This window comes from Paroedura picta, chromosome 16 (genome assembly GCF_049243985.1).
Source record: "Paroedura picta isolate Pp20150507F chromosome 16, Ppicta_v3.0, whole genome shotgun sequence".
In the NCBI taxonomy this organism is placed as follows: domain Eukaryota; kingdom Metazoa; phylum Chordata; class Lepidosauria; order Squamata; family Gekkonidae; genus Paroedura; species Paroedura picta.
In genome coordinates, this window is record NC_135384.1 from 4,389,585 (window position 1) to 4,414,334 (window position 24,750).

The 24,750-nt window shown below is 49.1% G+C and overlaps 3 protein-coding genes across 4 annotated transcripts; 1 reads left to right on the forward strand and 2 right to left on the reverse strand.

Moving 5' to 3' along the window:
- Positions 1–3,320: 3,320 nt before the first annotated feature.
- On the forward strand, positions 3,321–14,298 carry LOC143825920 (ubiquitin carboxyl-terminal hydrolase CYLD-like). 2 transcript variants are annotated; one of them, XM_077314354.1, is made up of 15 exons: positions 3,321–3,414; positions 4,823–5,383; positions 5,745–6,074; positions 6,994–7,099; positions 7,280–7,635; positions 8,353–8,521; positions 8,999–9,143; positions 9,636–9,758; positions 10,320–10,411; positions 10,671–10,734; positions 11,233–11,365; positions 11,745–11,853; positions 12,127–12,245; positions 13,045–13,261; positions 13,509–14,298. In XM_077314354.1, the coding sequence occupies exons 2-15, from the start codon at positions 4,955–4,957 to the stop codon at positions 13,691–13,693; spliced, it is 2,577 nt and encodes an 858-aa protein (XP_077170469.1). In that variant the 5' UTR covers positions 3,321–3,414; positions 4,823–4,954; the 3' UTR covers positions 13,694–14,298. The 2 variants fall into 2 exon arrangements, with proteins under 2 accessions (XP_077170469.1, XP_077170470.1); XM_077314355.1 differs by lacking the exon at positions 13,509–14,298 and adding an exon at positions 13,351–13,502.
- A 242-nt stretch (positions 14,299–14,540) lies between these two features.
- On the reverse strand, positions 14,541–15,486 carry LOC143826598 (olfactory receptor 2G3-like). Its single transcript, XM_077315436.1, is given in 2 exon segments — positions 14,541–15,153; positions 15,155–15,486. Coding segments are annotated over 2 exon segments (945 nt in total).
- Positions 15,487–21,509: 6,023 nt separating this feature from the next.
- Positions 21,510–22,457, reverse strand: LOC143826599 (olfactory receptor 2D3-like). Its single transcript, XM_077315437.1, has one exon. It carries the CDS (start codon positions 22,455–22,457, stop codon positions 21,510–21,512), a length of 948 nt encoding a protein of 315 aa, XP_077171552.1.
- Positions 22,458–24,750: the final 2,293 nt, after the last annotated feature.

The following is a 24,750-nucleotide window of genomic DNA, read 5'->3' on the forward strand; positions in this document are numbered from 1 at the left end:
GCCTCTTTTCATTACACCGTCCCAAAACTGGGAATGCATCTGTCATTAATCTCTAATCTGGACATTTTTATTCCCTTTACTATGTTTTTTGAACTGGAGTTGAACCCAAAGGACTGATCTCCTTCTAAAAGCGGTTTGTTCATCTAGCAATGTCCAGGAATCTGTCCAACATCTTCATTGTACTGCATATTTTTTTGGATATTTTCATGATGCTGGTATCTAATTTGCAACTACTGAAAATGTCATCTCCTCCCCCCACCTCCCCCGGCTTTGCCCTCAAATGTTCTACAAAATTCCCAAGCCAGAGTTTACCACCCTATTCAGCATGTCAACCTCCAGGTGGGGCCTGGAAATCTCCCAGCGTTATCCCTGATCTCCAAGCTACAGGAATCCATTCCCCTGCAGGAAATGGCTGCTTGGGGGGGGGGGGGGTGTCGGTTCTATGGCATGATATTCTGCCAAGGTGCCAGCCCTCCCCTAAACCCCACAGCCAAGCCTCCAGCCACTGGGTTTCCAGTGAGGAATTCCAGTGAGGAATTCCATTCAGCCCAACCTCCAAAGGGTTAACACACCTCCGTCCCCCCCCCCCCCCATTTCCACAAGCCGCAAGGGAGTCTGACGCATGTGGAGTTTTGCAAAACAGAGAAGCTGCCTGGGTCTGAGCACGCTCTGCCTTCCCTCCGTCCCTCTTTCCTTAACTTTAATCAAAACCATCCGTCTTTCTGCAGGCGGAGTTACGGAGACCAAATGCCAGGCTCATTTCTAAAGCTTTCCCCAGAGGCTGATCTAAGCTGGACTCAAGAGGGAGGGGGGTTGTCTTCGAGTTGCCCTAGACAGTTCCCTCCGAGGGTCAACCCTCCCTCCTTTCTCCCAGCCCAGCCAACCCACCGGCCCTCCCCAAATTTTCAGCGTCTGTTCTGGAAGCCAACTTCGGTCTGGTTTCCCTGTAAGAGCCAAAGTTCTCAGCAACCAGACATGGAAACTGCTTGTCAGATTCAATCCAACCTCTCCCCTTCCCTTGGCCTTGGCTTTTGATCCAAGCCCGGTTCAATCGACCGGCTTCCACTGCATGCCTCTGAACAGAATGGGAAGGCAGATATGGCTGCATTTAAATGCCCCAAAGGTCCCTAAAGTGAATCGGATTTCTGGTCCATCAAGGTCGATTTTGTTTCCTGGGATGGGCTGCAGCTCCCCAAGAGGCTCAGCGGGGAAAGTCCTGCATTTTAAGCGCACTTCCTCCCTGCTTGCCTCCAGAACAGGAGTTGAACAGAAGAACGACTGCAGACAACAGTTGGCTAGACAGTTAGGTCTCTTCTCTTTCTTTCTAGACTTAGTTGTTTTTCTACTGAATAAAAGCTATTTTGTTCCTTAAGGTGTCAGGTGCTCCACCCTCTCTGCACATTTATGGTCTCGTGGCACCATGAAGACCAGCCAAGTTTAATTCTGGGTATAAGCTTCTGCTCTGGTGGTGTCTGATGAATTGGGCATGCCAACAAAAGTGTAGACCTGTTGCTTCAGACCATCTAGATTTATATCACTCACCTGATGAAGACAGGGTTTTGAAGTCAGAAGCTGATAGGATTCTGGCATCATAAAACTCCTGGGATTTTTCCTTTGAGAAGAAGAAAAGTATATAATAATAATAAACTGATGGTATGCAGGGGGAGGAACAGAGAAAGTGAATATCAGGTTTTCCTTAGCTTATTCAGACAAGTGCTTGCTGCCTCCTGGTGGAGGGAATGAGCTCTGCTTTTTAGGGTGGGTCACACATGCAAAACGCCTGTATTGGCATTTCAAATATTTAAAAAATATGCAATAAGGCCAATCAAGATGGAATCAGTCAGATTTTTCAGTTCCGGGAGCCTAGGAGCTAATTGCAAAAAATTCACCACCCTCTCAGTTATATCAGGATTATGATTGGAAAGGAAAAGTGGTATCTTACGGTTATCGGAGTAACCCTCCCATTTCATTGCGAGTGCATTGAGGACTGGGCATGGATAGCCTCACATATAGGGCAGTATAGGAAAACTTCTTGTATAGGCTCTATACAGCCTTGTCTGCATGGATAGCGAGTACCGGATTTCCTGGAAGCTCCCAGCCAACCCAAGTGATGGTAGGATAGTAAACCTAAAGGCCTAGCATTGCTGCAGGTTGAGCAGACATAAAAATAAAAAGTTCAGTTATCAGAAGCTGGTGAAATTCCCCCCAAGAGTGGAAAGCAGGCGGTCCCCCCCCCCCGGCTGCTCCATTAAGCACTTGGAGTTCAATATCTAGAATTCTGTATTTTATCATTTTATGGGCTGATACTGCAGACACCAAGGCCAGTGAACCTGGCGAGATTCAGAATTGTTTACTCGGCAAGGTTTAACCATTTAGAGGACGGGTATTCAGTGAGCATTATGAAGGCAAGGCACACGAAAGCTTACACGTTGGATAAAGCCTTGCTGGTCTTAAAAGGTGCTCAAATTTTGTTCTGCTGTTTCAGACTGACACAGCGACCCACCAGAATAGAAAGAGGCTTTTTGCAGGAGAGACTTTTGAGTACTTTTGGAAAGGCATCTGAGCATCTTGCAGGTGGTTAAGAGTGGCAAGCTCCAATCTGGAGAGCCAGGTTTGATTCCAAACTCCACCTCCACCTGCAGCGAGCTGCATGACCTTGAGTCAGTCACAGTTCCCTCAGAGCTGTCCTTCTCGGAGCAGTTCTTTTAGAGGAAGGGAAAGGTGTTTGTGAGCCGCCTCGGGACTCCTTTGGGAAGTGAAAAGCGAGGTATAAAACCCAACTCTTCTTCTAAACTGCACTTGACCTCTGACACCCACTCATTCATGAGAAACGCTCCTCAAGGGCAGCGCTGCCTCTTATTGGCCGAAAATCTGTAGGCACTGGGAAAGGGGGGGGGACGTCCTGGGGCTCATCTAGGGATGCCATCCTCCAGGTGGGACTCAGGGAATCCCCTGGAATCACAGCTCCTCTCCAGACTGCAGCGATCAGTTCCCCTGGAGAAAGTGACTGCTTTAGAAGGTGCACTGCACCCCACTGAGATTCCCTGAAATCTCCCAAAATCCCACCCCCAATCTTCCGGAATTTCCCGAGCGGGAGCTGGCAACCCTACCCTCACTTGCTTACTTGGGACCTAGCAGTCTTAGCGCACACCCACTCCCTCCCACCCCACGGGCGTCCTATCCGAGGCTGAAGGCGGCTGGGGAAACTCCAAGCGAGGAATCTCCCCAGCGCAGCTTCTTTTCCTCTTTCCCAGCTGTTTCTCCCCCCGACCGCCCCTCCGTTCTGATTGGCTCCCTCGCCTCCCCAGGTGGCTCCCGATTGGCTGGCTCGCCTCGCCTTTGAACCGACGGAGACTTCCTCAAACTGTTTCAAGTGAGCTCCTTCAGGTGGTCGGGAGCAGCCCGGGCCGCCAGGTAAGGCGGGTGGAAAGGGGTGCGTGCATGCATGCTCCGGGAGGGGTGGGATTTTTTTTTGCAAGGGGCGGCCGTCTTCTTCCTCCAAGGGGGGGGGGATTGCCCTCCCCCGTTCCTCTCTATCCTGGCCGATCCAGATGCAGGGTGGAGAAGGGTGCGCATGATTTGAATCAGGGTCTAGCCCGAGGGCTCATTAATAAGTCCAGGGGTCCCTCTGTTATATTTTTGTATCCAAGTGCTGGGAGTCATTGGCGCTCAGGGTTGCCAACTCTGGGTTGGGGGATACCTGGAGACTTGGGGGATGGATTGGACGGGGCTTGTGTGTGTATAATCTTCCAGTCTAATCTAGAACATCAGATAAGGCAAATGTTGACAGTGGCTCATGGTCATTGTAGTCCGTCAACATTGAAGAGTCAAAGTTTGCCCCCCCCCCAGGCCATCATATACATGTAGGAAAAATCCATTGCCTTTGCGTTTAAAAGAACCCAAAATTGGGGGGGGGGGGGAAATAATGTCTCAAGAACTGGCCAGTCACGCTGTCTCAGAGTAGACATATTGCGGGTGAGAGGGGAGAGGAAAATCAGATCGCCATCAGGGTGAACATTTCTGTCTAAATACAAGTAAAAATACTTAACTTTGCTTAGAAACACAACAAGCTTTTACTGGCCTTCGACACTACCCCTCCTCTCTACCTTGTGTTTGAACTTTCTTTAGGGGATTTCTAGCCCATGTTTTCGAATGAAAAGCTGAAACCTGGCCGGAAAGTGGCTCATCAAGCAAATGTTGAATCAGTTTTAAACGGCAGAGTGAGAAGGAAACCGTAAAACCCAAACTAAAAATAGCCTGGTCTTTGCAAATATGTTAATAATACAGCACAGATCACAGTCACAAGCAGAAGGACAGGAAAGTGATGAGGTCCCAAAAGAACCCGTTTGGAGTGCGGACTCCTAATCTGGCAAGCTGGGTTCAATTCTACACTCCCTCACATGCAGCCAGCTCGGTGACCTTGGGCTAGTCACAGTGCTGATAAAGCTGTTCTGACTGAGCAGTGATATCAGGGCTCTCTCAGCCTCACCCACCTCACAGGGTGTCTGTGGTGGGGAGAGGTAGGGAAGGTGATTGTCAGCCAATTTGGGACACGTGAGGCCTGCTGGGGGACCTTGGGCCAGTCCCAGTTCTCTCAGTGCTCTCTCAGCCTCACCTGCCTCACAGGGTGCCTGTTGTGGGGAGAGGAAAGGAAGGCCCCTTTGAGACTCCTTCAGGTAGGAAATATCACGGTTCAAAAAAAACAGCTCTTCTTAGTGACCAACCGAAGATTTGAACTTGGATCCCTCTGCCCCAATCAACCGCTCGACTCCAAGGCTGGGAGAAGAGAAACCTACAATGACATTTCTTTTTACCTCCACAGTCTGCCTCTTTTCTCCTTTGGCCAGTTTGCTGGTGAGCGGGTTCCTTCCTCCTCGGGAGGCCCACGGTGTCTTTCTCCCTCCTACTCCCTGCGTGTTGTCCCCTCTGCCTCCACCTCCTTCCTCCAGCGGCGATGAAGCCCCGTCGCCTCCTCATAGCGGTGAAAAGCTTTTCGGGAGAAGCCAAATCGGGTGGGGAGGTGAAGGTCTCCAAAGGCAGCCTCCTGCGTCAAGAAGATTCCTACAGGGCCTCCTCGGAGGGCCGATTCTGGGCCAAGGTTTTGGACACCGAAAAAGTGGTCCGAGTCCCGTCTGCAGCTGTCCAGGAACTGAGCGGCACCCATGCCGGGCTCTTGGAGGCCGTGACCGACGGAGAGGAGCGCCTGGGTCTTCTCAACCAGGAACGGCTGATGCGGAGGCTGAGCGCCCTCCAGAAAGGAGACCCTGTCCGGGTCCAGATCATGTCTGCCTCCGGGCAAAAAGTCCCAGGCATTGTCCGATACCGGGGGCCCACCGAGAAGAAGAAACGGGACACAAGCGTCGTCTTTGGGATAGAGCTGGTGGTAAGTTGACGCCGCAAACAGAGAGGTGGCGTGGCTCTCCAGTCTGGCAACGGTTTGTTTGTTTGTTAGCAAGAAAAAAAGTTTCTAAGCTTCAATAGGAAGTCTTAAATTGTCTTAAAAAAAGCTCAAGTTTCTAGTCCTTGGTTTGCAAAAGTGTGATGCCCATCCTCTTGATGTCATTGGGTTTCACGGGGGTTTGATGGTCAGTTAGCGTGACAGTGGGGTAATATTTATCAGCAAAGTACGAGGTACAGAAGAGCTGAGTTTTTATACCCCGATTTCCCCTGCCATGGAATTTTTGCAAACTGGACACTGCCCTTGACCTTCACACCCCTTTATTTGGCCTCTCCTCACCCCTCAGGGTTCTGCTGCCGGGAAAGGTTTCACCGATGGCTCCTTCAAAGGGCAGAAGTTCTTCTCTTGCCGGGAGAACTGTGGGGTCTTCGTGCCTGTCAACCGTATTGAGCCGGATGACTCGGCAACGGGAAGCCCACCAGCGCCACCAAGAGGCCCCGGCAGAGATTGCACGAGGATCCAGCTGACCTCTGGGGATCCCTTGTCATCTCCCGGGCTGGAAGTTGGGGACCGTGTTTTCTTCAAGATGGAGGACAACACCCCGACGGGTACCGTGGGGTTCTGCGACTACCTGCCCAGGAAAATGGCGGCTGGGGTGTTTGTGGGGATACACCTGGTAAGAGGCGTCTGATTTCCTCCCTTGTCCCATGCTCGTATTTACAAATTGTGTATGTACACCACCCCGAACCGGTCTCAAAAGGTCGATCTAAAAATCTAATATATATAATAATAAGATCTGAAAGTGCATGAAAACAAAGACCCACACCAGTCACAGGAGAGAAAAAGAAAAAAGGGCAAGACAAATTTCAAAAAACTACCTACACGTTTCACCAGGGAAATCTGTTCATCTCTCAGTGGTTCCTCAGAAAGAGACAAAGCGATCCCTTTACTCTTTTTTTTTTTTAAGAACTACTGAAAGACGGAATTTAATTGAGTAATCAAATACGTTTATCTGGTTTTGCACCATCAGCTTGGGCCTTGTTTCTTTTCTGGTAGTTCTGAAAACGCACAAAGTGCCTTATTCACTTACATTTGGGAGTCTGGGGGCTACAAAATGTACCACTCGAACCCAAAGACAAGACATTCCCCCCACACACACACTAACCCACCAAGACAGTCTCTGAAGAAATGTCCTTAAGAGGGCGAGACTGTCCAAAAATTAGCGCTAGGAACGTATTTTTGGTTTGCTTTTTCTTTGTTCTTTTAAAAAGCTGAAATAACTTGTTTCTTTCTGCTAAACGCCGTGATCTACAGCTGGTTCTGTGTCAGACGCTAGCAATGAGGATAGAGGAAATCTGCACATGGGCAGAGGAACGCTTTGGGGGTGCCTCCATCCATGGAAGAATTAGTGACTGAGGGAGGTTGGTGGTGGGAATTCTGTAGCAGGTAGTGACATGGAATGGGCTCTCTCGATGCTGGTCTACGGCCTCAGCGGCTTAACTGGACCACTGCATCCCTTGTTGTCTGAATACAAAGTTGTTTTGCTCACCTCCTTCCCCAGAAACAACCATTGCCATGTTTAAAACTTCCCCTAGGACAAGCCGGTCGGCTCCTGGGATGGTTATTTCAAAGAACACAAGCTCTGCCGTATCCCGGCGCCGGAGTATGGGATCCTCTTACCGATTTCTAAAGTACAAAAAGGTAAATCTGACGGGCTAAGGAGAACTGGAGGACCATGGGCCAGACATAGTTCTCTTAGAGCTGCTCTCGCAGAGCAGTTCTCCTAGGGATCTCTCTGCTGTGGGGAGAGGAAGGGAAAGGTGTTTGTAAGATGCTCTGGGGCTCCTCCGGGGTATAAACACCCAATTCTTCTCCTTCCAGAACAGCTTGACAGAAGCTCCGAGGCTTTGGACTGTAATTCCTCCCCAACCACGTCGACCTTTTTCGATTGCCCCTCCCCCTCATCCATCCGGTATCCGCCAAGGATGGAGGGGTGTTCCCCCAAGGACTCCCTGTCCCTCTTCCCTTCCCTGGGCTCGGAGAAGCCAAGAGGCAGGAGCGATGAGGGAACCAAGGAGGACCAGGAGGCAGGGGAAGAAGAAGAGGAGGGACACTATGCTCCCTTTCTCCTGGAGATCAACTCCATGGTGGAAGTGAATGACCCACCGATCTATGGGGTGATCCGCTGGATTGGAGATCTACCCGACATGGATGAAAAGATTGCTGGCCTGGAGCTGGTAAGGACCCAGAGATGGCAGGGCTCAAAAGAGACTTTCCCCCATGAGGAGAGGTTGAAGCAGCTGGGACTTATCCAGTTAGAAAAGAGGCAACCAAGAGGGGGAAATGGGACGAGGCTCAAAAATCGATTCGTGGTGTGGAGAGAGCTGGCAAGGAGAACTTTTTCCCGTATCAAAATACTAGAATTTTAGGGTATCTGATGGACAGTGGGTTCAGGGCAGTCCAAGGGAAATAGTACTTTACACAAAAAGGGATTAAAATGTGGAATTTGCTGCTAGTGGATGAAGTCATGACCACAGGAATAGATCACTTTAAAGGGGGACTGGATAGATTGATGGAGGAAAAGTCCGCCAGTGGCTTCTAGTGGCTTCTTCCATGGTGATTGAGGGGAACCTCCATGTTCAGAGGCACTAACCCTCTGGATCCCAAAGCAACATCAGGGGAAGGCCTCAACCGCTGTGCCCTGTTGATGGACCTCCAGAGGAACTGGTTGGCCACTGGGTGAGACAGGAAGCTGGACTAGATAGACGACTACTCTGAACCACAAAGGTTCTTCTGATGTTCTTCTAAAGGCCTCGGCTTCTATGGCCTGTTATTGGGCCTCCAGAGGAACTGGTTGGCCACTGGGTGAGACAGGAAGCCGGACTTGATGGACCCTTGGTCTGATCCATCAGGACTCTTCTTATGTTCTTGTGTCTGCATTGTATGCTTCTTAGGAGGAGCCCCTATCTTTGAGCTGCACAGATGGACAGTACAAAGGGATCCGGTACTTCCGTTGCCCACCCAACAAGGCTCTCTTCGTCAAGTTACGTAACTGTCGGCCCGACTCCCGTTTCGGCATGGAGCAGAACCTGGAAAACCCCGTTCTGCGGTGCAATTCCCTGAGTATGGCGCAAACTTAGGAGGGCAACAAGAACTCGTAAATGTATTTGGTTTGTTTAGTCAGTGATTCTCAAGCAGTGCGGTGGAGGACTTCCAGAAGCATCGTTGTTATCCAAAAAGCAGAATTTGTCCTAGAGCCATATCCAGCAGGGGCTCATGGGAATTGTAGTCCATGAGAGCCACAGTTTGACCCCCCCTGATTAGATTCTCGTCATCTGTTTGTCTTCAGTTGTGGATTTCTCTACAATTTATTTGTCTGCTTGCCTACAAGGTTACTAAACTAGGACTTTCATCTGCTTGTTTTCAGCAGTATCATAAACATAGAAGCCATTAATCATGGTGATAGGACAGGTGGGCGGGGACTAGATCTGGTGTCTGTATTCCCCAATGACTGGGCAGATAGGATCGGTTTCCCCTGGGTTTGGACCCAGGGGAGCTCAAACCCTTTGACTGAATATGCTCCCACTCTTCTCTCGCCAGATTTCCACGGATACGCCAGTGCAAAAGTGGAAGAGGACACTCCACCGCCTCCCCTGGGGGATCGTGGCATAGAGCATCTCTTGGGGTGGAAGAAAGGCATTCAGGGACACTGCAATTCCTGTTACCTGGATGCCACACTTTTCTGGTGGGTGCAAAGTGTGCCAAAATGGGAAACCACCGGAACAGCTGAGCTAAGCAACTTGCTTGGCCACAAGCAAATGCCAAACCCTATATTAGTCTTTCGTTTTTTAATTTATTTTATTTATTTATCATTGTACTTCTATACCGCCGCTCCCAGAAACTGGTTCGTGGCAGTTCACAAAAACAGAAAAAGCCATATCAGTTAAAAGTACCCCCAATAAAACAAGTATAAATACAAGTACAAAATGGCGGCATACTAATTAACTTTAAAAATCGCTCCCCATATACCAGACATCGGTCTTAATATCGATAAAATGTGTACCGACTGGAAGATGGGAACAGCTTTTCTTTAACCTTGCCTTGGGCGATATCCCATAGGTACCCACAGCTATGGCCACAGAAAAATGTGCTCAGTCTTCTTTGAGTTCCCCTAATGCCGTTTTCCGTTCATAACTGGACACCGATGCAAATATTCGTCCCCCTCTCTTGCTGCTAGCATGTTCACTTTCTCCTCGGTACTGGATTTGATGCTGCTCCGTCCAGCAGACAAGAACGATGGAGAATCTTATACCGAGACACGGGACCTGCTGAGGACAGAGATCGTCAACCCTTTGCGCCAGTGAGTTTGTTGAATTTTCACATCCTGCGCCATTGTTTCCCCCGCGGAGCAAAATAAAGCTCAGGGACTTGGATGTGTGCTGAACCGTTGTGTTAAAAGCAAGGCACTGTCATTTGTCAGGGGAGGACAGGAACCGGTTCAAATGTAGGATCCCAAATGATAAACGGTAACCTGTGGGGATGTCATATTTCTGCAGAATCACTCCTGAATTTTCGCTTCAAGAATAGTGGGTGGGTGTGAAATGAGCCAATTCACATGTACTAACTTGTTCTATGAATTATATGCTAAACTATGAGTGGTTGACAATGGTGACTTCCCTTCTGAGACCACCGAGGTGCTTTCACATGGTGCTCTCACATAATGTCGTTTCAACACAGTGGATCTAGCCGGTTCACACAGTAAAATCCAGTCGCAAAGTGCATTGAAACCGGATTGAAGCTGCATTATTAAGTGTGTGGGTGTGGAAGCACCCTGGAACACTTTCCCGCCAAAATGTTTCAGAGGTAAATCTGGAATTGGTGCAGCTGTTGTTGTTTCCCCCCCCCCCTCCTTTCTGCGTAGGAACGGCTATGTCTGCGCTACCAAAGTCATGGCTCTGCGGAAAGTTCTGGAAACAGCCGGGCATTCTTCAGGCTTCACGAGCGAAGAGAAAGGTTGGTGAAAAGTGTACGTGAAAGTGTGCGAGAGACTCCAGTTTGTGCAGTTGTGGAAGGGGAGAAGAAATAAGAGGAAGGGGGAGTTAAATTTGTTAATTCGTTGATGTGCCCTTCTCCAGCCAAGGGATTCAAGTCTATTTCTGAAATTCAGCACTCAAAATAACAATCAAATCCCAACTGCTTATGCCTGCCCCCACATCACAATTCCGGGGAGGCCGTCCTCTAGTGCCTGGTCCTTGTTTCTCTCTTCCCGCAGACCCAGAAGAATTTCTCACCCTGTTGTTCCGAGTCCTGAAAATGGATCCACTCTTCCAGATTCGGTGAGTGAACTTCAAACTGCAAGGGAAGAAAAAGGGGCTGGTTCTCGTCTCTGCTGCACCCACCTGCTTCTGCCCCATTTTCCTAAAATGAAAATCACTTCTAGGACACCTTGCTGGTAAGGTGCTTTCAGAAGCACCAGGGACTGGACGTTAATGTTCTCCAAAGGAGAACAGCCAGGAAGTGGGAGCCACTGAGCTTTTCTAGAATCAGATTGAAGCCCTTCTGCTCCCTCCCATGACCGGCTTCTTCCCAAACTGTGATACACCCATCACTGAGCAGAAAACAGCCACATCAGTTACTTATTTGCCAAGCAACTTTCTCCTACCTCCCTCTTCTTCTTCCTTGAACGCTAAGCCAGACAGCGAAGTACCAGAGAAACTGACCATTTGGGAGGAATTATGGCTCCCATTGGCTATAATTTCCTTGTTGGCTTCTCCTTCCCTTTCATGGGTATGGATCTCCCCTTCTCATCCTGTTCTCTCTCCCTTCCCACCAAGTTCGGCTGGTAAGGATCCCCACGGCTGCATTTTCTACCAGATTTTCACCGAGGGCCACCTGGCCCAGGCAGTGCCTACCGTTCAGCAGCTGCTGGAAGGGTCACTCGCCACTGCAGACCTGAAGTTCACAGAGGTGAGATCCAGAAGGATGATGATAGGACCATCATTTTGCCTACAGTTTCTGCAATCCTAATTGCCACGGTCCATTAGGGAGGGAGGGAGGCCCCTATTGATTACACTTCTACCAAGTCTCCCTCTCCCTCTTTCTTGGCCTCTATACCAGACAGCCATGGGCCAGAATGTTTGGCAAACCAGAATGTTTCCGAATAGTACCCAATGCCAAGGGATCAGCAGGCCGCTTACAACCATGGAAGGTCCGCTGTTCATGGAGTGGATCTGCAAGATCTGATGCCATGTTTTTTTGTGATAATTCACTGGAGCAGTAAATGAATGTCACGAGATTGTCCATCAATGGTCACCTGTCCTTTCTCCCTTCCCTCTCTCCCTCCCAGGCCCCATCCTGTCTTATCCTGCAGATGCCCCGGAATGGAAAAAACTTCAAGGCCTTCCGTACCATCCAGCCCAGCCTGGAACTTGACCTCACTGACCTTCTGGAAGACAGTAAGGAAAGAGACTGAAGGTGGTACAGAAGTCGCCCGGGAATTTGTGGGGGAAAGAGAACAGGTTTCTTGGCGAGGGACTGGGCACTGGCCAATCAGTCCTGTGCACAGCCAGCTTTTCCAAGCAGTTTGGTTTTGCAGAATGGTGCCTTTGGACGGAGCGGAATTAGAGTGCATCCATGTTAGCCTCACTGCTCTAAAAACAGATGTCTTGGGTTGCCAAGACTTCTGTTTCTTTGACTGACCAGAATGTGTTCTGCTGATCCATTTGCAGCCCCTCGGGAGTGCTGTATCTGTCAAGGGCTTGCCGTGATGGAGTGTCTGGATTGCTACGGGGATCACAGCTTTAGCTTTGGACACATCAAACAGTTCTGCAGGATGTGCAGCCAGCAGGTAGGTTGGGGGCTTCAGCCTCCTACATCAAGGAAGGACCTTAGTCAATGTGATTATGTATAAAAAGGTAGGAACCCTCCCGCCCCCCCCCCCCCACTCACACACACAGATGAAGGCCCTGCTATTAGTCAACCATAGAGTCAAAATGACCAGGCTAGTATCTGCAATAGGCACTAAATGAGAATGTTTGATTTCTAAAATAAAACTTTTAATTATTTTTAAATATAGTTTTAAAACCCTGAAATGCAATCGTCCACATACGTAAGTTTTCTGATCGCCAACACAAAAGGTTAAAACGAGCCTGCAAGTTGATAATAACTAGTTGACTTGGGACCACATTGAATTGACCTTGAATCCACCCCTGGAACTGAGAAAGGAGTAAGGCTTCCTAGGCCAACTTGCGGTGTTTTCCTGCAAGGAATGGAGAAGTTTTTCTAGGGGAAGTTGGCTTTCATACCCCACTTTTCACTCCCCAAAGGAGTCTCAAAGCGACTTACAATCGCTTTCCCTTCCTCTCCCCGCAACAGTCACCCTGTGAGGGAAGTGGGGCTGAGAGAGAGCAGAGCAATTCTCTTAGAGCTCTCTCAACCCCTCCCCCACCTCACAGGGTGCCTGCTGTGCGGAGAGAAAGGGTTTGGTGATTGTAAGCTGGTTTGGGACTCCTTAGGATAGTGAAAAGCAGGGCCTTAAAAACCATCTCTTCTTCCTACAAAGCTGACACTCTACTCCTGAGCATTGATTCCTCCTCTTCTTTTTCCTCCCCTGTTTTATTGCTGCGCCACTTGGCTTGCCTTTGCAGGTTCACAAACACAGCAATCGGCGCTGCCACCAGCCCCGGCCACTGCATCTGCCCGAAGAGCTGTCCCGCTTGGACCATCTGCCTGATGCCATCCCGCGCCAGACCATGCAACTCTTTGCCGTCCTCTGCATCGAGACCAGCCACTACGTAGCCTTTACCCGCTATGGCGCTGGTATCCATCAATGGCTCTTCTTTGACAGCATGGCTGATCGGGAGGGTAAGGAACAGGAATTACAACCTCGGGGGGGGGGAATTCTTGAGGGGCTGCTGAACTTAACTGTGTTCCCATCTTTTGTCTTCTTCCAGTCCTCCGTTTCTCCCTGTTGCCTCCTCACCTTTTCTATATTTTGCTTATCTCATCCATTCCTTTTTCTCTTCACTTTGCCATGTCAGATTCTTTTAAGTTTCATTCCCCTCTTTCCTGTTTCCCCTAACCTTCTCCCCATCACGCCTCTGTGTTCCAGGCGGCCTCAACGGCTTTAACATCCCTCGCGTAACACCCTGTTTGGAGGTGGCGGACTACTTGGAAATGCCCCCCGAGGAGCTGCGGAGCCTGGACCCCAAATCCTTGCCTCCCTGCGCACGCCGTCTGCTCTGCGATGCCTACATGTGCTTCTACCACAGCCCTTCCCTCAGCCTGTACAAATAAGCCCCCTTGCTGAAGAGCACATGGATTTTAGCCAAGCAATCAAGCCATGAGTCTGGAGGCCTCGAACGAACCTTGCTGTCAGCGTGTAGCACGATGTAGGTCTTCCACCAGAGCAGCTGGGATAAGTAGGACAGACCTGAACCCCTGAGAAGCTGGAGATGCTGGTGACAGCCCCAGACAGAACCTTTTTCTACCTGTGGTAGAAGCAGGGTGTTCTCGACAATGAATTGATTGACCTAATCGGCTGACCTACAGTTGTGTTACTGAGGATTTGGGTTGCCAGGTGTATTTGAGTGACACAAAATTTGCCCAGATGGCAAAAGGGCCTATAACAAAACAACCTGTCAGTTTCGATCCAAAATAGATCTTCTTCAGAGGTCAATTACTGATCCACACTTAGATAAATGTGGATCTGTAATTGACTTCTGCAAAAAGTTCCATTTTGGGTTGGATCATGCTGCTGTGTCAGGCTGTTTTGTTATAGCCCATTTCAGCACAGGGGCTTATTTTGTGTCATGTAGTATATTTTTCTACTGAGATTTTAATGCGTTGTTTTGAATCGACTTTTTGCACTGTGCAATAAAATGTGTATTTAATTTTTGTGATCCTTTTTGCACTTCTCAGCTTCTTCAGTTCCTAGCTTGTTTTGCAGGTTGACTTTGTTTCTTTTCCCTTCCCTTTTCGTTTTCAGTAGTTGAAGAAATCCCTGGGGAAAAAAATTGGGGGGATGGGGGGAAGCTGGGGGGGGGCAGATTCTGGGGAAGGGGGGAGAGAGCTCGCAGGTCTGGGGTGCCCTAGATTCCTCCCTCCAAAGCTGCCATTTCCTACAAATGAGGTCATCATGACATCAGTGTGGATTGCTTCTGTTCAATCCCCATCTTTGCAGCATTCTGAACATTGCCCTGTGGATGTCCTTGTTGCGTAGAGTATAAATTATAGGATTGAGGAATGGGGTGACCACCATGTAAAAGATGGCTAGTTCTTTGTCATGACCAGGAGCCCTGTCTGACCCTGGGGTCAGATACACTGCAATAAGGACGCCGTAGAATAAAATGACCACTGTCAAGTGGGAGGCGCACGTGGAGAAGGCCTTGCGCCGCCCAGCAGCTGACCGCATTCGTATCACCGAAGACAGTATGAGGACGTAGGAGATCAGGATGATAAAAAAGGGAAAGACCACAATCAAGGCGGCCAATATAATAACGTGGCGCTCTGTCACGCGTATGTCCGCGCACGCGAGTTTCAACACAATGGGCATGTCGCAGAAGAAGTGGTTGATACGGTTGGGACCACAGTAGGGGAGGCGAAAGATGAAACTCACGTTTATGGACGTCAGAAGGAAGCCACTGGCCCAGGAGTCCGAGGCAAGCTGCACCTTGCGCCCCCTACCCATCGCAATGACGTATAGCAGAGGGTGGCAGATGGCCAAGTAGCGGTCGTAAGCCATGGCCCCCAACAGAAAACACTACGCTACCCAGGCAGACAGTAATGTACATCTGGAACATGCAACGCTTGAAGGAGATGGCTCCGTTTCCGGACCGGAGGTGAGCCAGCATTTGGGGCATGCTGGAAGTGACGAAACACATCTCCAGGATGGAAAGATTTGAGAGGAAGAAGTACATGGGGGTGTGGAGGGAAGAATCTGTGCACACCAGGACGATGATCACCAGGTTCCATATAAGGGTGAGGAGATAGAGGAGGATGACCCCAAAGAGCAGAAACTGTGTCTTTCGGCAGTTGGTGAGTCCCACTAGGACGAATTCCGTGATGGAAGAGAGGTTCTCGGAGTCCATCCTGAGCTCCTGCCTGCGTAGAAAATGCAAGTTGTTGATGTTATCTGGGAATGGAACAACTGTGTTTTGTTGACCATATTTTGGTCCAGCCCTGGAACTGAGTTTAGATACGTCAGAGAAGGGTGACGCACCAGGCTGCTAAAAAGAGTAGTTTCTTCTAGAAGAGAAACTATCTGGTAAAGAAAGAGGAGAGACAGAGTCCTGACTTAGTTTAACTGTCTATTCCATCTTTTGGTTCTGGAAGAAAGTGTTTTCAAAGGAGCAGGGAGTCTCTAAACAAGCCAATCAGGACATAGGAGGAGACTGCTTGAAAACTATCAGGAAGTTCCTAATCTCACTATGCTGAATCCACATCTCATCCGACACCCCCTGCAGGATATTCCTCTTATCCTTTTGAAATATGCACATTTTCTTCTGTATTGCAGCTCTTGCTTGGGAAACTCCATGCGATTTGACAGCGAACAAACAAAAAATGAACAAACTCAGCCCAAATCCAGAAGTCAAAACCCCTTTTACCATGTAATAACTCCTCAATGAATCTGAGGGTAAGATCCAGGGGAGATGATTCTACTAATCCCACCAGTACTAGGTCACCCCATTGATGGTCAGGGTTGATTTGGCAAGGTGCAATCCTACCTTGGCTCGCTCAGAGATTCCTCAAAGTCTAGAGTGTTTTTCATGTCAACAGCTTGAATGAAGGTATACAATAGCAGGTTGGCTTTCAGGCAACTTTCTGATGCAACCATTTGGGAGATTCTGGATTTCTAGATGTCATAGGTTTCAGAACAGGTCATGGTCATCTCTCATCCACTGACCGGGAGCTTCTCCATGTTGTTCCAGAAAGGCTGCTGCCCATCTATTTGACCAATGGCAAGATCTTCTGGATTTTGGACACCCAACCAGGAAGAAAATTAGGGGTCGTCATACTGGTTGTGAATAGGCTCCTCCCATTGGTTGAGAACATTCTGTTCAACTTCTTAGCTAGTGGCATTTCTCTTAGAAAGAGATTCACATGTGAGAAAAGGATCGAAGCTGCTTTCAAAAACATGGTCCTTCAAGACTAGCAGCTTTATTATGAGAGGTGGCCAAATGCCTTCATCTCTGCTGCCTTTGTTCTCCAGCCCAGTCTTCAAAGACAAGAGTCCACCTAACTTGCTTTGCTAAAAGACCAAGCAGCTGAGCATGTGATTATTGCTTCTCCCTATATGCTTCTCTTGATTTGAAGATTCAGTCAGGTAACGAAGACCGTATTGGGAATTCACTCCAGGCTCATTAGATTGTTGTTTGTTAATTCAACCTCCTGGGTAGCTTATACCCCCAGGGGGAAAAGTGCCTTAATTTTGAACCTAAAAAAAATGTTATACAATGCCGGTTTGCAGGTTCTTGATACTGAAGGCAGAGTAAAAAAGGGATTTTATTATTTCTTTCATTTATATCCCAACAATATACCAGGGATGGAGAAAATAGGATGAATCTTTTAGAGTTGTTGTTATTGATTTGATTTATATACCGTTTCTCCCCATAAGAGGGCCTGGGGTGGTTTACAATTAAAAGTAATATAGATAAGCCCAATTCCTCTCCTGCCCCACCAGCCTAGATACTGTCCCCAAAGCTAATCAGATTTTGAGGTCCTAAACATTTTGTAAAACTCTGGGATTTCTTGGCAGTTGTGAAACTCTGGGATAGCTTATATATTTTTTAAATGTGTTAAACATTTATCATGTGATATGACCATATATGGTTATGTAGCCGCCCCCCCCCCCCAAATGATGTGCCTGGAGCAGGTGGGAAGGAGAGAAATAAAATAGTTTCATTAAGAAGACACATTTTGAGAGGAGAAGAGAGAAGAGAGAGCCTTGTTTCTGCATTCCTTCTGTCTGTTCTGGAAGCAAGCAAGGAGGAAGTGTGCTTAAAGGAACAGAGACAGGCAAAGGGGAACCAACTCTGTTTGTTTCTTAACTTGACAACATTATGGATTGCAAAAAGATGGGGGGAAGCACAATAGCCAGCCACCTGGTGGGGGTCACCTATGATTCCTTGGGCCAGGGTCCTGACTTCCTCACTATACCACTAGCAGAGAAATGGACCAAGTAAATATATATAAATATAATCACCGTTGCCATCTTGAGAGCCAGTTTGGTGTAGTGGTTAGGAGTGCGGACTTGTAATCTGGCATGCCAGGTTCGATTCTGCGCTCCCCCACATGCAACCAGCTGGGTGACCTTGGGCTCGCCACGGCACTGATAAAACTGTTCTGACCGGGCAGTGATATCAGTGCTCTCTCAGCCTCACCCACCCCACAGGGTGTCTGTTGTGGGGAGAGGAAAGGGAAGGCGACTGTAAGCCGCTTTGAGCCTCCTTCGGGTAGGGAAAAGCGGCATATAAGAACCAACTCTTCTTCTCTTCTTCTTCTTGACTACATGCGGACGCGCCCCCTTCAGTCCATGGCGGAGAGTGGGGGGGAGTTGAGCTGCCATTCTTGCCATGCCGGCAATATTGGCAATGTTATTATTGTTTTATGGGGTTTTAATGGGGATTTGCGATATTGTTACCCGCCACGAGCCGCAAGGGAGTGGCGGGCTATAAATCTAATAATAATAATAATAATAAACATGCTGTGAATGGAGATCTGCAAGCCAGCATGATGAACTTCCAGGCTAAGCAGCAATTAGATTTCCCATGCCCAAATATATTCTAAATCCCTACAGGCGGATTATTGATGGCAAGGAACTGGCAGTGATTGGACAAAATTGTTAGCGATTCACGAAGACATCCCCACTCATCTTTTCTGGGTCAAGCCCCGTCTTTGGAGTATTCTGGACCCAGCCGCATGAATGTCCTTGTTCCGTAAGGTATAAATGATAGGACTGAGCAACAGGATAACCACTATACATAGGACCACCAGTTCTTTCCCTCGGTCAGGAGCTGCATCAGACCCGGGTGTCAGGTACACAAAGATTAGGCCCAGGAGGCCCTCGTTAGCTCGCCAGCAGCCCCAGCCCAGCAAGCCAGGAGGCCCTCGTTAGCTCGTTAGCAGGCCCAACCCAGCAGGCCAGGAGGCCCTCGTTAGCTCGTTAGCAGGCCCAACCCAGCAGGCCAGGAGGCCCTCGTTAGCTCGGTAGCAGGCCCAGCCCAGCAGGCCAGGTGGCCCTCGTTAGCAGGCTCAGCCCAAGAGGCCCTCGTTAGCTCATCAGCAGGCCCAGCCCAGCAGGCCAGGAGGCCCTCGTTAGCAGGCCCAGCCCAGCAGGCCAGGAGGCCCTCGTTAGCTCGTTAGCAGGCCCAGCCCAGCAGGCCAGGAGGCCCTCGTTAGCTCGTTAGCAGGCCCAGCCCAGGAGGCCCTCGTTAGCTCGTTAGCAGGCCCAGCCCAGCAGGCCAGGTGGCCCTCGTTAGCTCGTTAGCAGGCCCAGCCCAGGAGGCCCTCGTTAGCTCGTTAGCAGGCCCAGCACAGCAGGCCAGGTGGCCCTCGTTAGCTCGTTAGCAGGCCCAGCCCAGCAGGCCAGGTGGCCCTCGTTAGCAGGCTCAGCCCAAGAGGCCCTCGTTAGCTCATCAGCAGGCCCAGCCCAGCAGGCCAGGAGGCCCTCGTTAGCAGGCCCAGCCCAGCAGGCCAGGAGGCCCTCGTTAGCTCGTTAGCAGGCCCAGCCCAGCAGGCCAGGTGGCCCTCGTTAGCTCGTTAGCAGGCCCAGCCCAGGAGGCCCTCGTTAGCTCGTTAGCAGGCCCAGCCCAGCAGGCCAGGTGGCCCTCGTTAGCTCGTTAGCAGGCCCAGCCCAGGAGGCCCTCGTTAGCTCGTTAGCAGGCCCAGCACAGCAGGCCAGGTGGCCCTCGTTAGCTCGTTAGCAGGCCCAGCCCAGCAGGCCAGGAGGCCCTCGTTAGCTCGTTAGCAGGCCCAGCCCAGCAGGCCAGGAGGCCCTCGTTAGCTCGTTAGCAGGCCCAGCCCAGCAGGCCAGTAGGCCCTCGTTATCTCGTTAGCAGGCCCAGCCCAGCAGGCCAGGTGGCCCTCGTTAGCTCGATAGCAGGCCCAGCCCAGCAGGCCCTCGTTAGCAGGCCCAGCCCAGCAGGCCAGGAGGCCCTCGTTAGCTCGTTAGCAGGCCCAACCCAGCAGGCCAGGAGGCCCTCGTTAGCTCGTTAGCAGGCCCAGCCCAGCAGGCCAGGTGGCCCTCGTTAGCTCGTTAGCAGGCCCAGCCCAGGAGGCCCTCGTTAGCTCATCAGCAGGCCCAGCCCAGCAGGCCAGGTGGCCCTCGTTAGCAGGCCCAGCCCAGCAGGCCAGGTGGCCCTCGTTAGCTCGTTAGCAGGCCCAGCCCAGGAGGCCCTCGTTAGCTCGTTAGCAGGCCCAGCCCAGCAGGCCAGGAGGCCCTCGTTAGCTCGTTAGCAGGCCCAGCCCAGGAGGCCCTCGTTAGCTCGTTAGCAGGCCCAGCCCAGCAGGCCAGGAGGCCCTCGTTAGCTCGTTAGCAGGCCCAGCCCAGCAGGCCAGGTGGCCCTTGTTAGCTCGTTAGCAGGCCCAACCCAGCAGACCAGGAGGCCCTCGTTAGCTCGTTAGCAGGCCCAGCCCAGCAGGCCAGGTGGCCCTCGTTAACTCATCAGCAAGCCAGGTGGACCTCGTTAGCTCGTCAGCATGCCCAGCCCAGCAGGCCAGATGGCCCTCGTTACCTCGTCAGCAGGCCCAGCCCAGCAGGCCAGGTGGCCCTCGTTAGCTCGTCAGCAGGCCCAGCTCAGCAGGCCAGGAGGCCCTCGTTAGTTCATCAGCAGGCCCAGCCCAGCAGGCCAGGAGGCCCTCCTTAGCTCGTCAGCAGGCCCAGCCCAGCAGGCCAGGAGGCCCTCCTTAGCTTGTCAGCAGGCCCTGGCCTAGCTGTTCCTTGTTAGGAGGTCCTCCATCATGATCCTTTGTCCAGGCCTCTCCCCTTACCTGCTGCTGGCTCCAGGCACTGAGGTTTCTGAGAGCAAAGAAGCTAGAGTCCAGGGATGGAGGGTGGGAGCTGCAGGACAGGGCCAATCAGGACAAAGCTGGCTGCATCCTGATTGGCCCTATTCCAATTTGAGCAGGTAAGATGCGAGGATAACAAAAAGGGGAATGACAATGATCAGTGAAGTCAATCTAATGATGCGCTCTTTCACATGTTTCTCAGCGTATGCAAGTTTCAACGCAATGGGCATGTCGCAGAAAAAATGGTTGATGCAGTTGGTGCCACAGAAGGGGAGGTGAAGCTTGATTGAAGCAAGAAGGAAGCCAGTTGCCCAAGACACTGAGCTAAGCTGAACCTGATGCCTTCTACCCATAATGATGACATATACCAAGGAATGGCAGATGGCCAAGTAGCCATGGCCCCTATGACTGACTCCAGATTACCCAGCTGACTGCATGTGGAGGAGTGGGACATGAAACACAGCTCTCCAGATTCAAAGCAACAGCTCTTAACCACCACACCAAACTACTCTGTCTCCTTTCTTTATTCCCTCTGACCCCAAAAAAGGATGGAATGGAAGACCCCCCACCCCCTATGCTCCACTCCTGGTATACATGTAGAAAAGCATCAACTCTCTTCAATATATTGCATAGCCAATAGTCATTAAGAATAAAATCACTTAGTTGGTTCTATGCTAAACCTGATATGAAGGGATGGGAGCTGCAAAACCCAACGAAGATGCCAATGGTCACCCTTTCTGTTCAAAGCCATATCTTCGGAGCACCCTGAAAACAGCCCCGTGGACATCTTTATTCCCCAGGGTGATTTAACTCATATAAATTAATACATTAAAACATTATAAAATTTAAATTAAACTAATATCAATGAATACAAATTTAACTAATATCAACAAATATAATAAAACACGAAATTTTAATGTAACTATCAATGAATGTAAATTTAACTAATATCAATGAATACAATAAAACCTTATAAAATGTTTTATAATATTAAATTTAAATGAGGGTAGATAATTCTCAGAATGAGTAGTTTAATGGGTCGTCTAGTCCAACCCCCAGTACTATGCAGGACAACTGGTAGTGACTGGACAGAATGGGGTGCAATTCATCTTTTCTGGGTAGAGCACCTTCTCCCCAGCATTCTGGACACAGCCCCATGAATGTCCTTGTTGCGTAATGTATAGATAATGGGATTGAGCAACGGGGTGATCACAATATATAGGACCGCCAGTTCTTTGTCACGATCAGGAGCTGTGTCTGACCCGGGGGTCAGGTACACAAAGATTAAGATGCCATAGAACAAGATGACCACGACCAAGTGGGAGGCACAAGTAGAGAAGGCCTTGTGCCGTCCGGTGGAGGACCGCATCCGTACCACGGTAGACAGTATGAGCAGGTAAGATGCGAGGATAACAAAAAAGGGAATGACAATGATCAATGAAGCCAATATAATTATGATGCGCTCTGTCACATGTATGTCAGTGCATGCGAGTTTCAGCACAATGGGCATGTCGCAGAAAAAATGGTTAATGCGGTTGGGGCCACAGTAGGGGAGGTGAAGGGTAATGCCTACATTGATTGAGGCAAGAAGGAAGCCACTGGCCCAAGATCCTGAGGCAAGCTTAACTTGACGCCTTCTACCCATAACGATGACATATAGCAAAGGGTGGCAGATGGCCAAGTAGCGGTCATAAGCCATGGCCCCTAACAGAAAACACTCTACACTACCCAGGCATATGACCATGTACATTTGAAAGGCACACCGGGTGAAGGAGATGGCTCCGTTTCCAGTGAAGAGATGAACCAGCATCTGGGGTGTGCTGGAGGTAACATATAGGATCTCCAGGACTGAAAGATTTGAGAGGAAGAAGTACATGGGGGTGTGGAGGGAGGAGTCCCCTCGGACCAACGTGATGATCACGAAGTTCCCTATGACAGTGAGGGCATAGATGAGGAGGATGACCAAGAAGAGAAGAATTTGCGTCTTGCGGTGGTTGGTGAGTCCTACCAGAATGAATTCTGTGACGGAAGAGAAGTTCTTAGCACCCATCATGGGCTCCTGTCTGCAGAGGAAGGGTAAAGAATCAGTGATGTAATTATGTATAACTCCCTGTTCCATGGAAGTAAACACAAATAGTCCATCAGAACATCATGAAGAGTCGAGTCTTCAGGGTTCTCTTATAGAATGTGTGCCATAATATGAGGGCATTGATTCCAGAAACATAATACGGGTGTCCCACTATATTAAAAATGTTCCCAATCTTCAGTCATGATAAGTTGGATCCAACAAGATTTTCCCCTTCCAAACAAGGGAGAAGGAGGGCTTTTGGGTCACTCCAAATGACACTTGCATACTTCTGCTCTCTGAGGTAAATTTTCCCTCAGAAAATAAAATTCCCTCACAGACTGAGCTGCCCTTGTAGTCTGGTTTCTTTATTATAAAATAAAACTGACCTGCCCCTCTTGTCACTGATAGATCTTTTAGTTTTAATTCATCCCTGGAACTTTTGGAGAAAGTATAAGAGCTCTTTTTCCTTAAAACCCTTTCCAGGATGACACTGCGACTTCTGTTATCAACCAACCAACAAAAGATTTTAAGGATAGTTGACCTTAAGTCAATCACTTGTCAGGATGGAGAACACCCACAGTCAGACACATGACTTAGATTAATTATTATTTAAATATAATACCTGCCAGTCTCAAGACCGGCTCGTGGTGGGTTACAATTGTCCATACTAAAAACCCCAATAAAATCCCATTAAGACAATCCAAGGACACAAAAACATGCAACAAACCCAAGAACATGACGGTAGTCTTGAATCTCCCATCCCCCCAATAAAACGTCTAATAAGGGGAGTGGGAAGAGGGGTCCATAATTAACAGATGGTCTTAATGTTGCCTAGCATTGCCCAATCACATCTACAGCAGATGGTTCTAACAGGCCCATCCATAGAAGTATCAATAACCATAATGATCTCCACATCACACTGTTGTATACTGCCTCATGGAAGCTTACCTCAGTTTTCCGGCCAAGGATTCGACAAACAACAATATATTTTTCATGCCAGGGGTTTATATTTAGTCTGTCCTCTGGTGCCAGGTGTTGAAATACCAAGTGAAAGGCAATCGGATGGTCACTGGTTACAGGAGGCATTTTTCCCTCACCCAATGATGGAGGCTTTTCTGCGCGGCTTTGAAAGAGCTGTTGACTATCATTTTGGTTTTACACTATGAAAACCTCAAGGTGGAAAATGACAAGATCTTCCGGAATGAGTTATCTGTCATATAATACATAGTGTGGTTGATTGAGTCTCAGAACCTCCATCCCAAAAAGGATGGAAGAAAATAATGAAATCCATGATTTACAAGGAGATCCTTCAAGGCTTTAAGATCCATCAAAGGTCCATCAAAGAGCCAGCTTGGTGTAATAGTTAGGAGTGTGGACTTCTAATCTGGCGAGCAGGTGACCCTGGGCTCACCACAGCACTGATAAAGCTGTTCTGACTGAGCAGGAATATCAGGGCTCTCTCAGCCTCACCTACCTCACAAGGTGTCTGTTGTGGGAAAAGGTAAGTGAAGGTGAATAGAAGCCACTTTGAGACTCCTTCAGGTAGAGAAAAGCGGCATATAAGAACCAACTTCTTCTGCTTCTTCTTCGGCTTCTTCTTCGGCTTCTGCTTCTTCTATATCTAGATTGTCACTACCTTCGGGTCTCTGATAGATAGACTTCCATAATTTAAAACCTGAGCTCTTTAAGTAAACAAGCCAGAGATGTCATCCATTCCAAGAATGTCCTTTAGTACCAAGCACAGGTTACTAAACTCCATTGAGAAGGGCTTATACAACTGCTTTGTGAAGACTTCTTAGATAAGAGTCCACCCAACTTCTTTCCTTGAACTGTTCAACTACTCTCAGCATAAGGAGACTGACGGCATCGTGGCGTTTTTCCCTGTGACCCTCCCAAGATTTAAAGATTCAGTAATGTAATAACAACTGTGGATCTACTCCATGGTTACTACTCTGATCCCTGTGGTATATTTCCTCTGGTTCATTAGCAGTCTGTTTATTCTTTCAATCTCTTTCAGCCTCACAAGCACTTAGAGCAAGATGGAAAAGTTACATAATTAGGGGTTTGTTTTCTTTTCTTTTCTTTTTTACTTTGCAGGTTTTCAAATACTTTGTAAGTTGTTGTCAAAGAAGAGCAGAAATGTATTTTTCTTCCATTTATACCCCACCTGGCCATCAAGGACTTGAGATAAACGAGTCTGTCCGTTTAGGGTCTTTTAGGATTAAATTCAGAATTCACATAATCTTTCCTAACTTTCTTTCTTTTTTTTAGTCAAAAG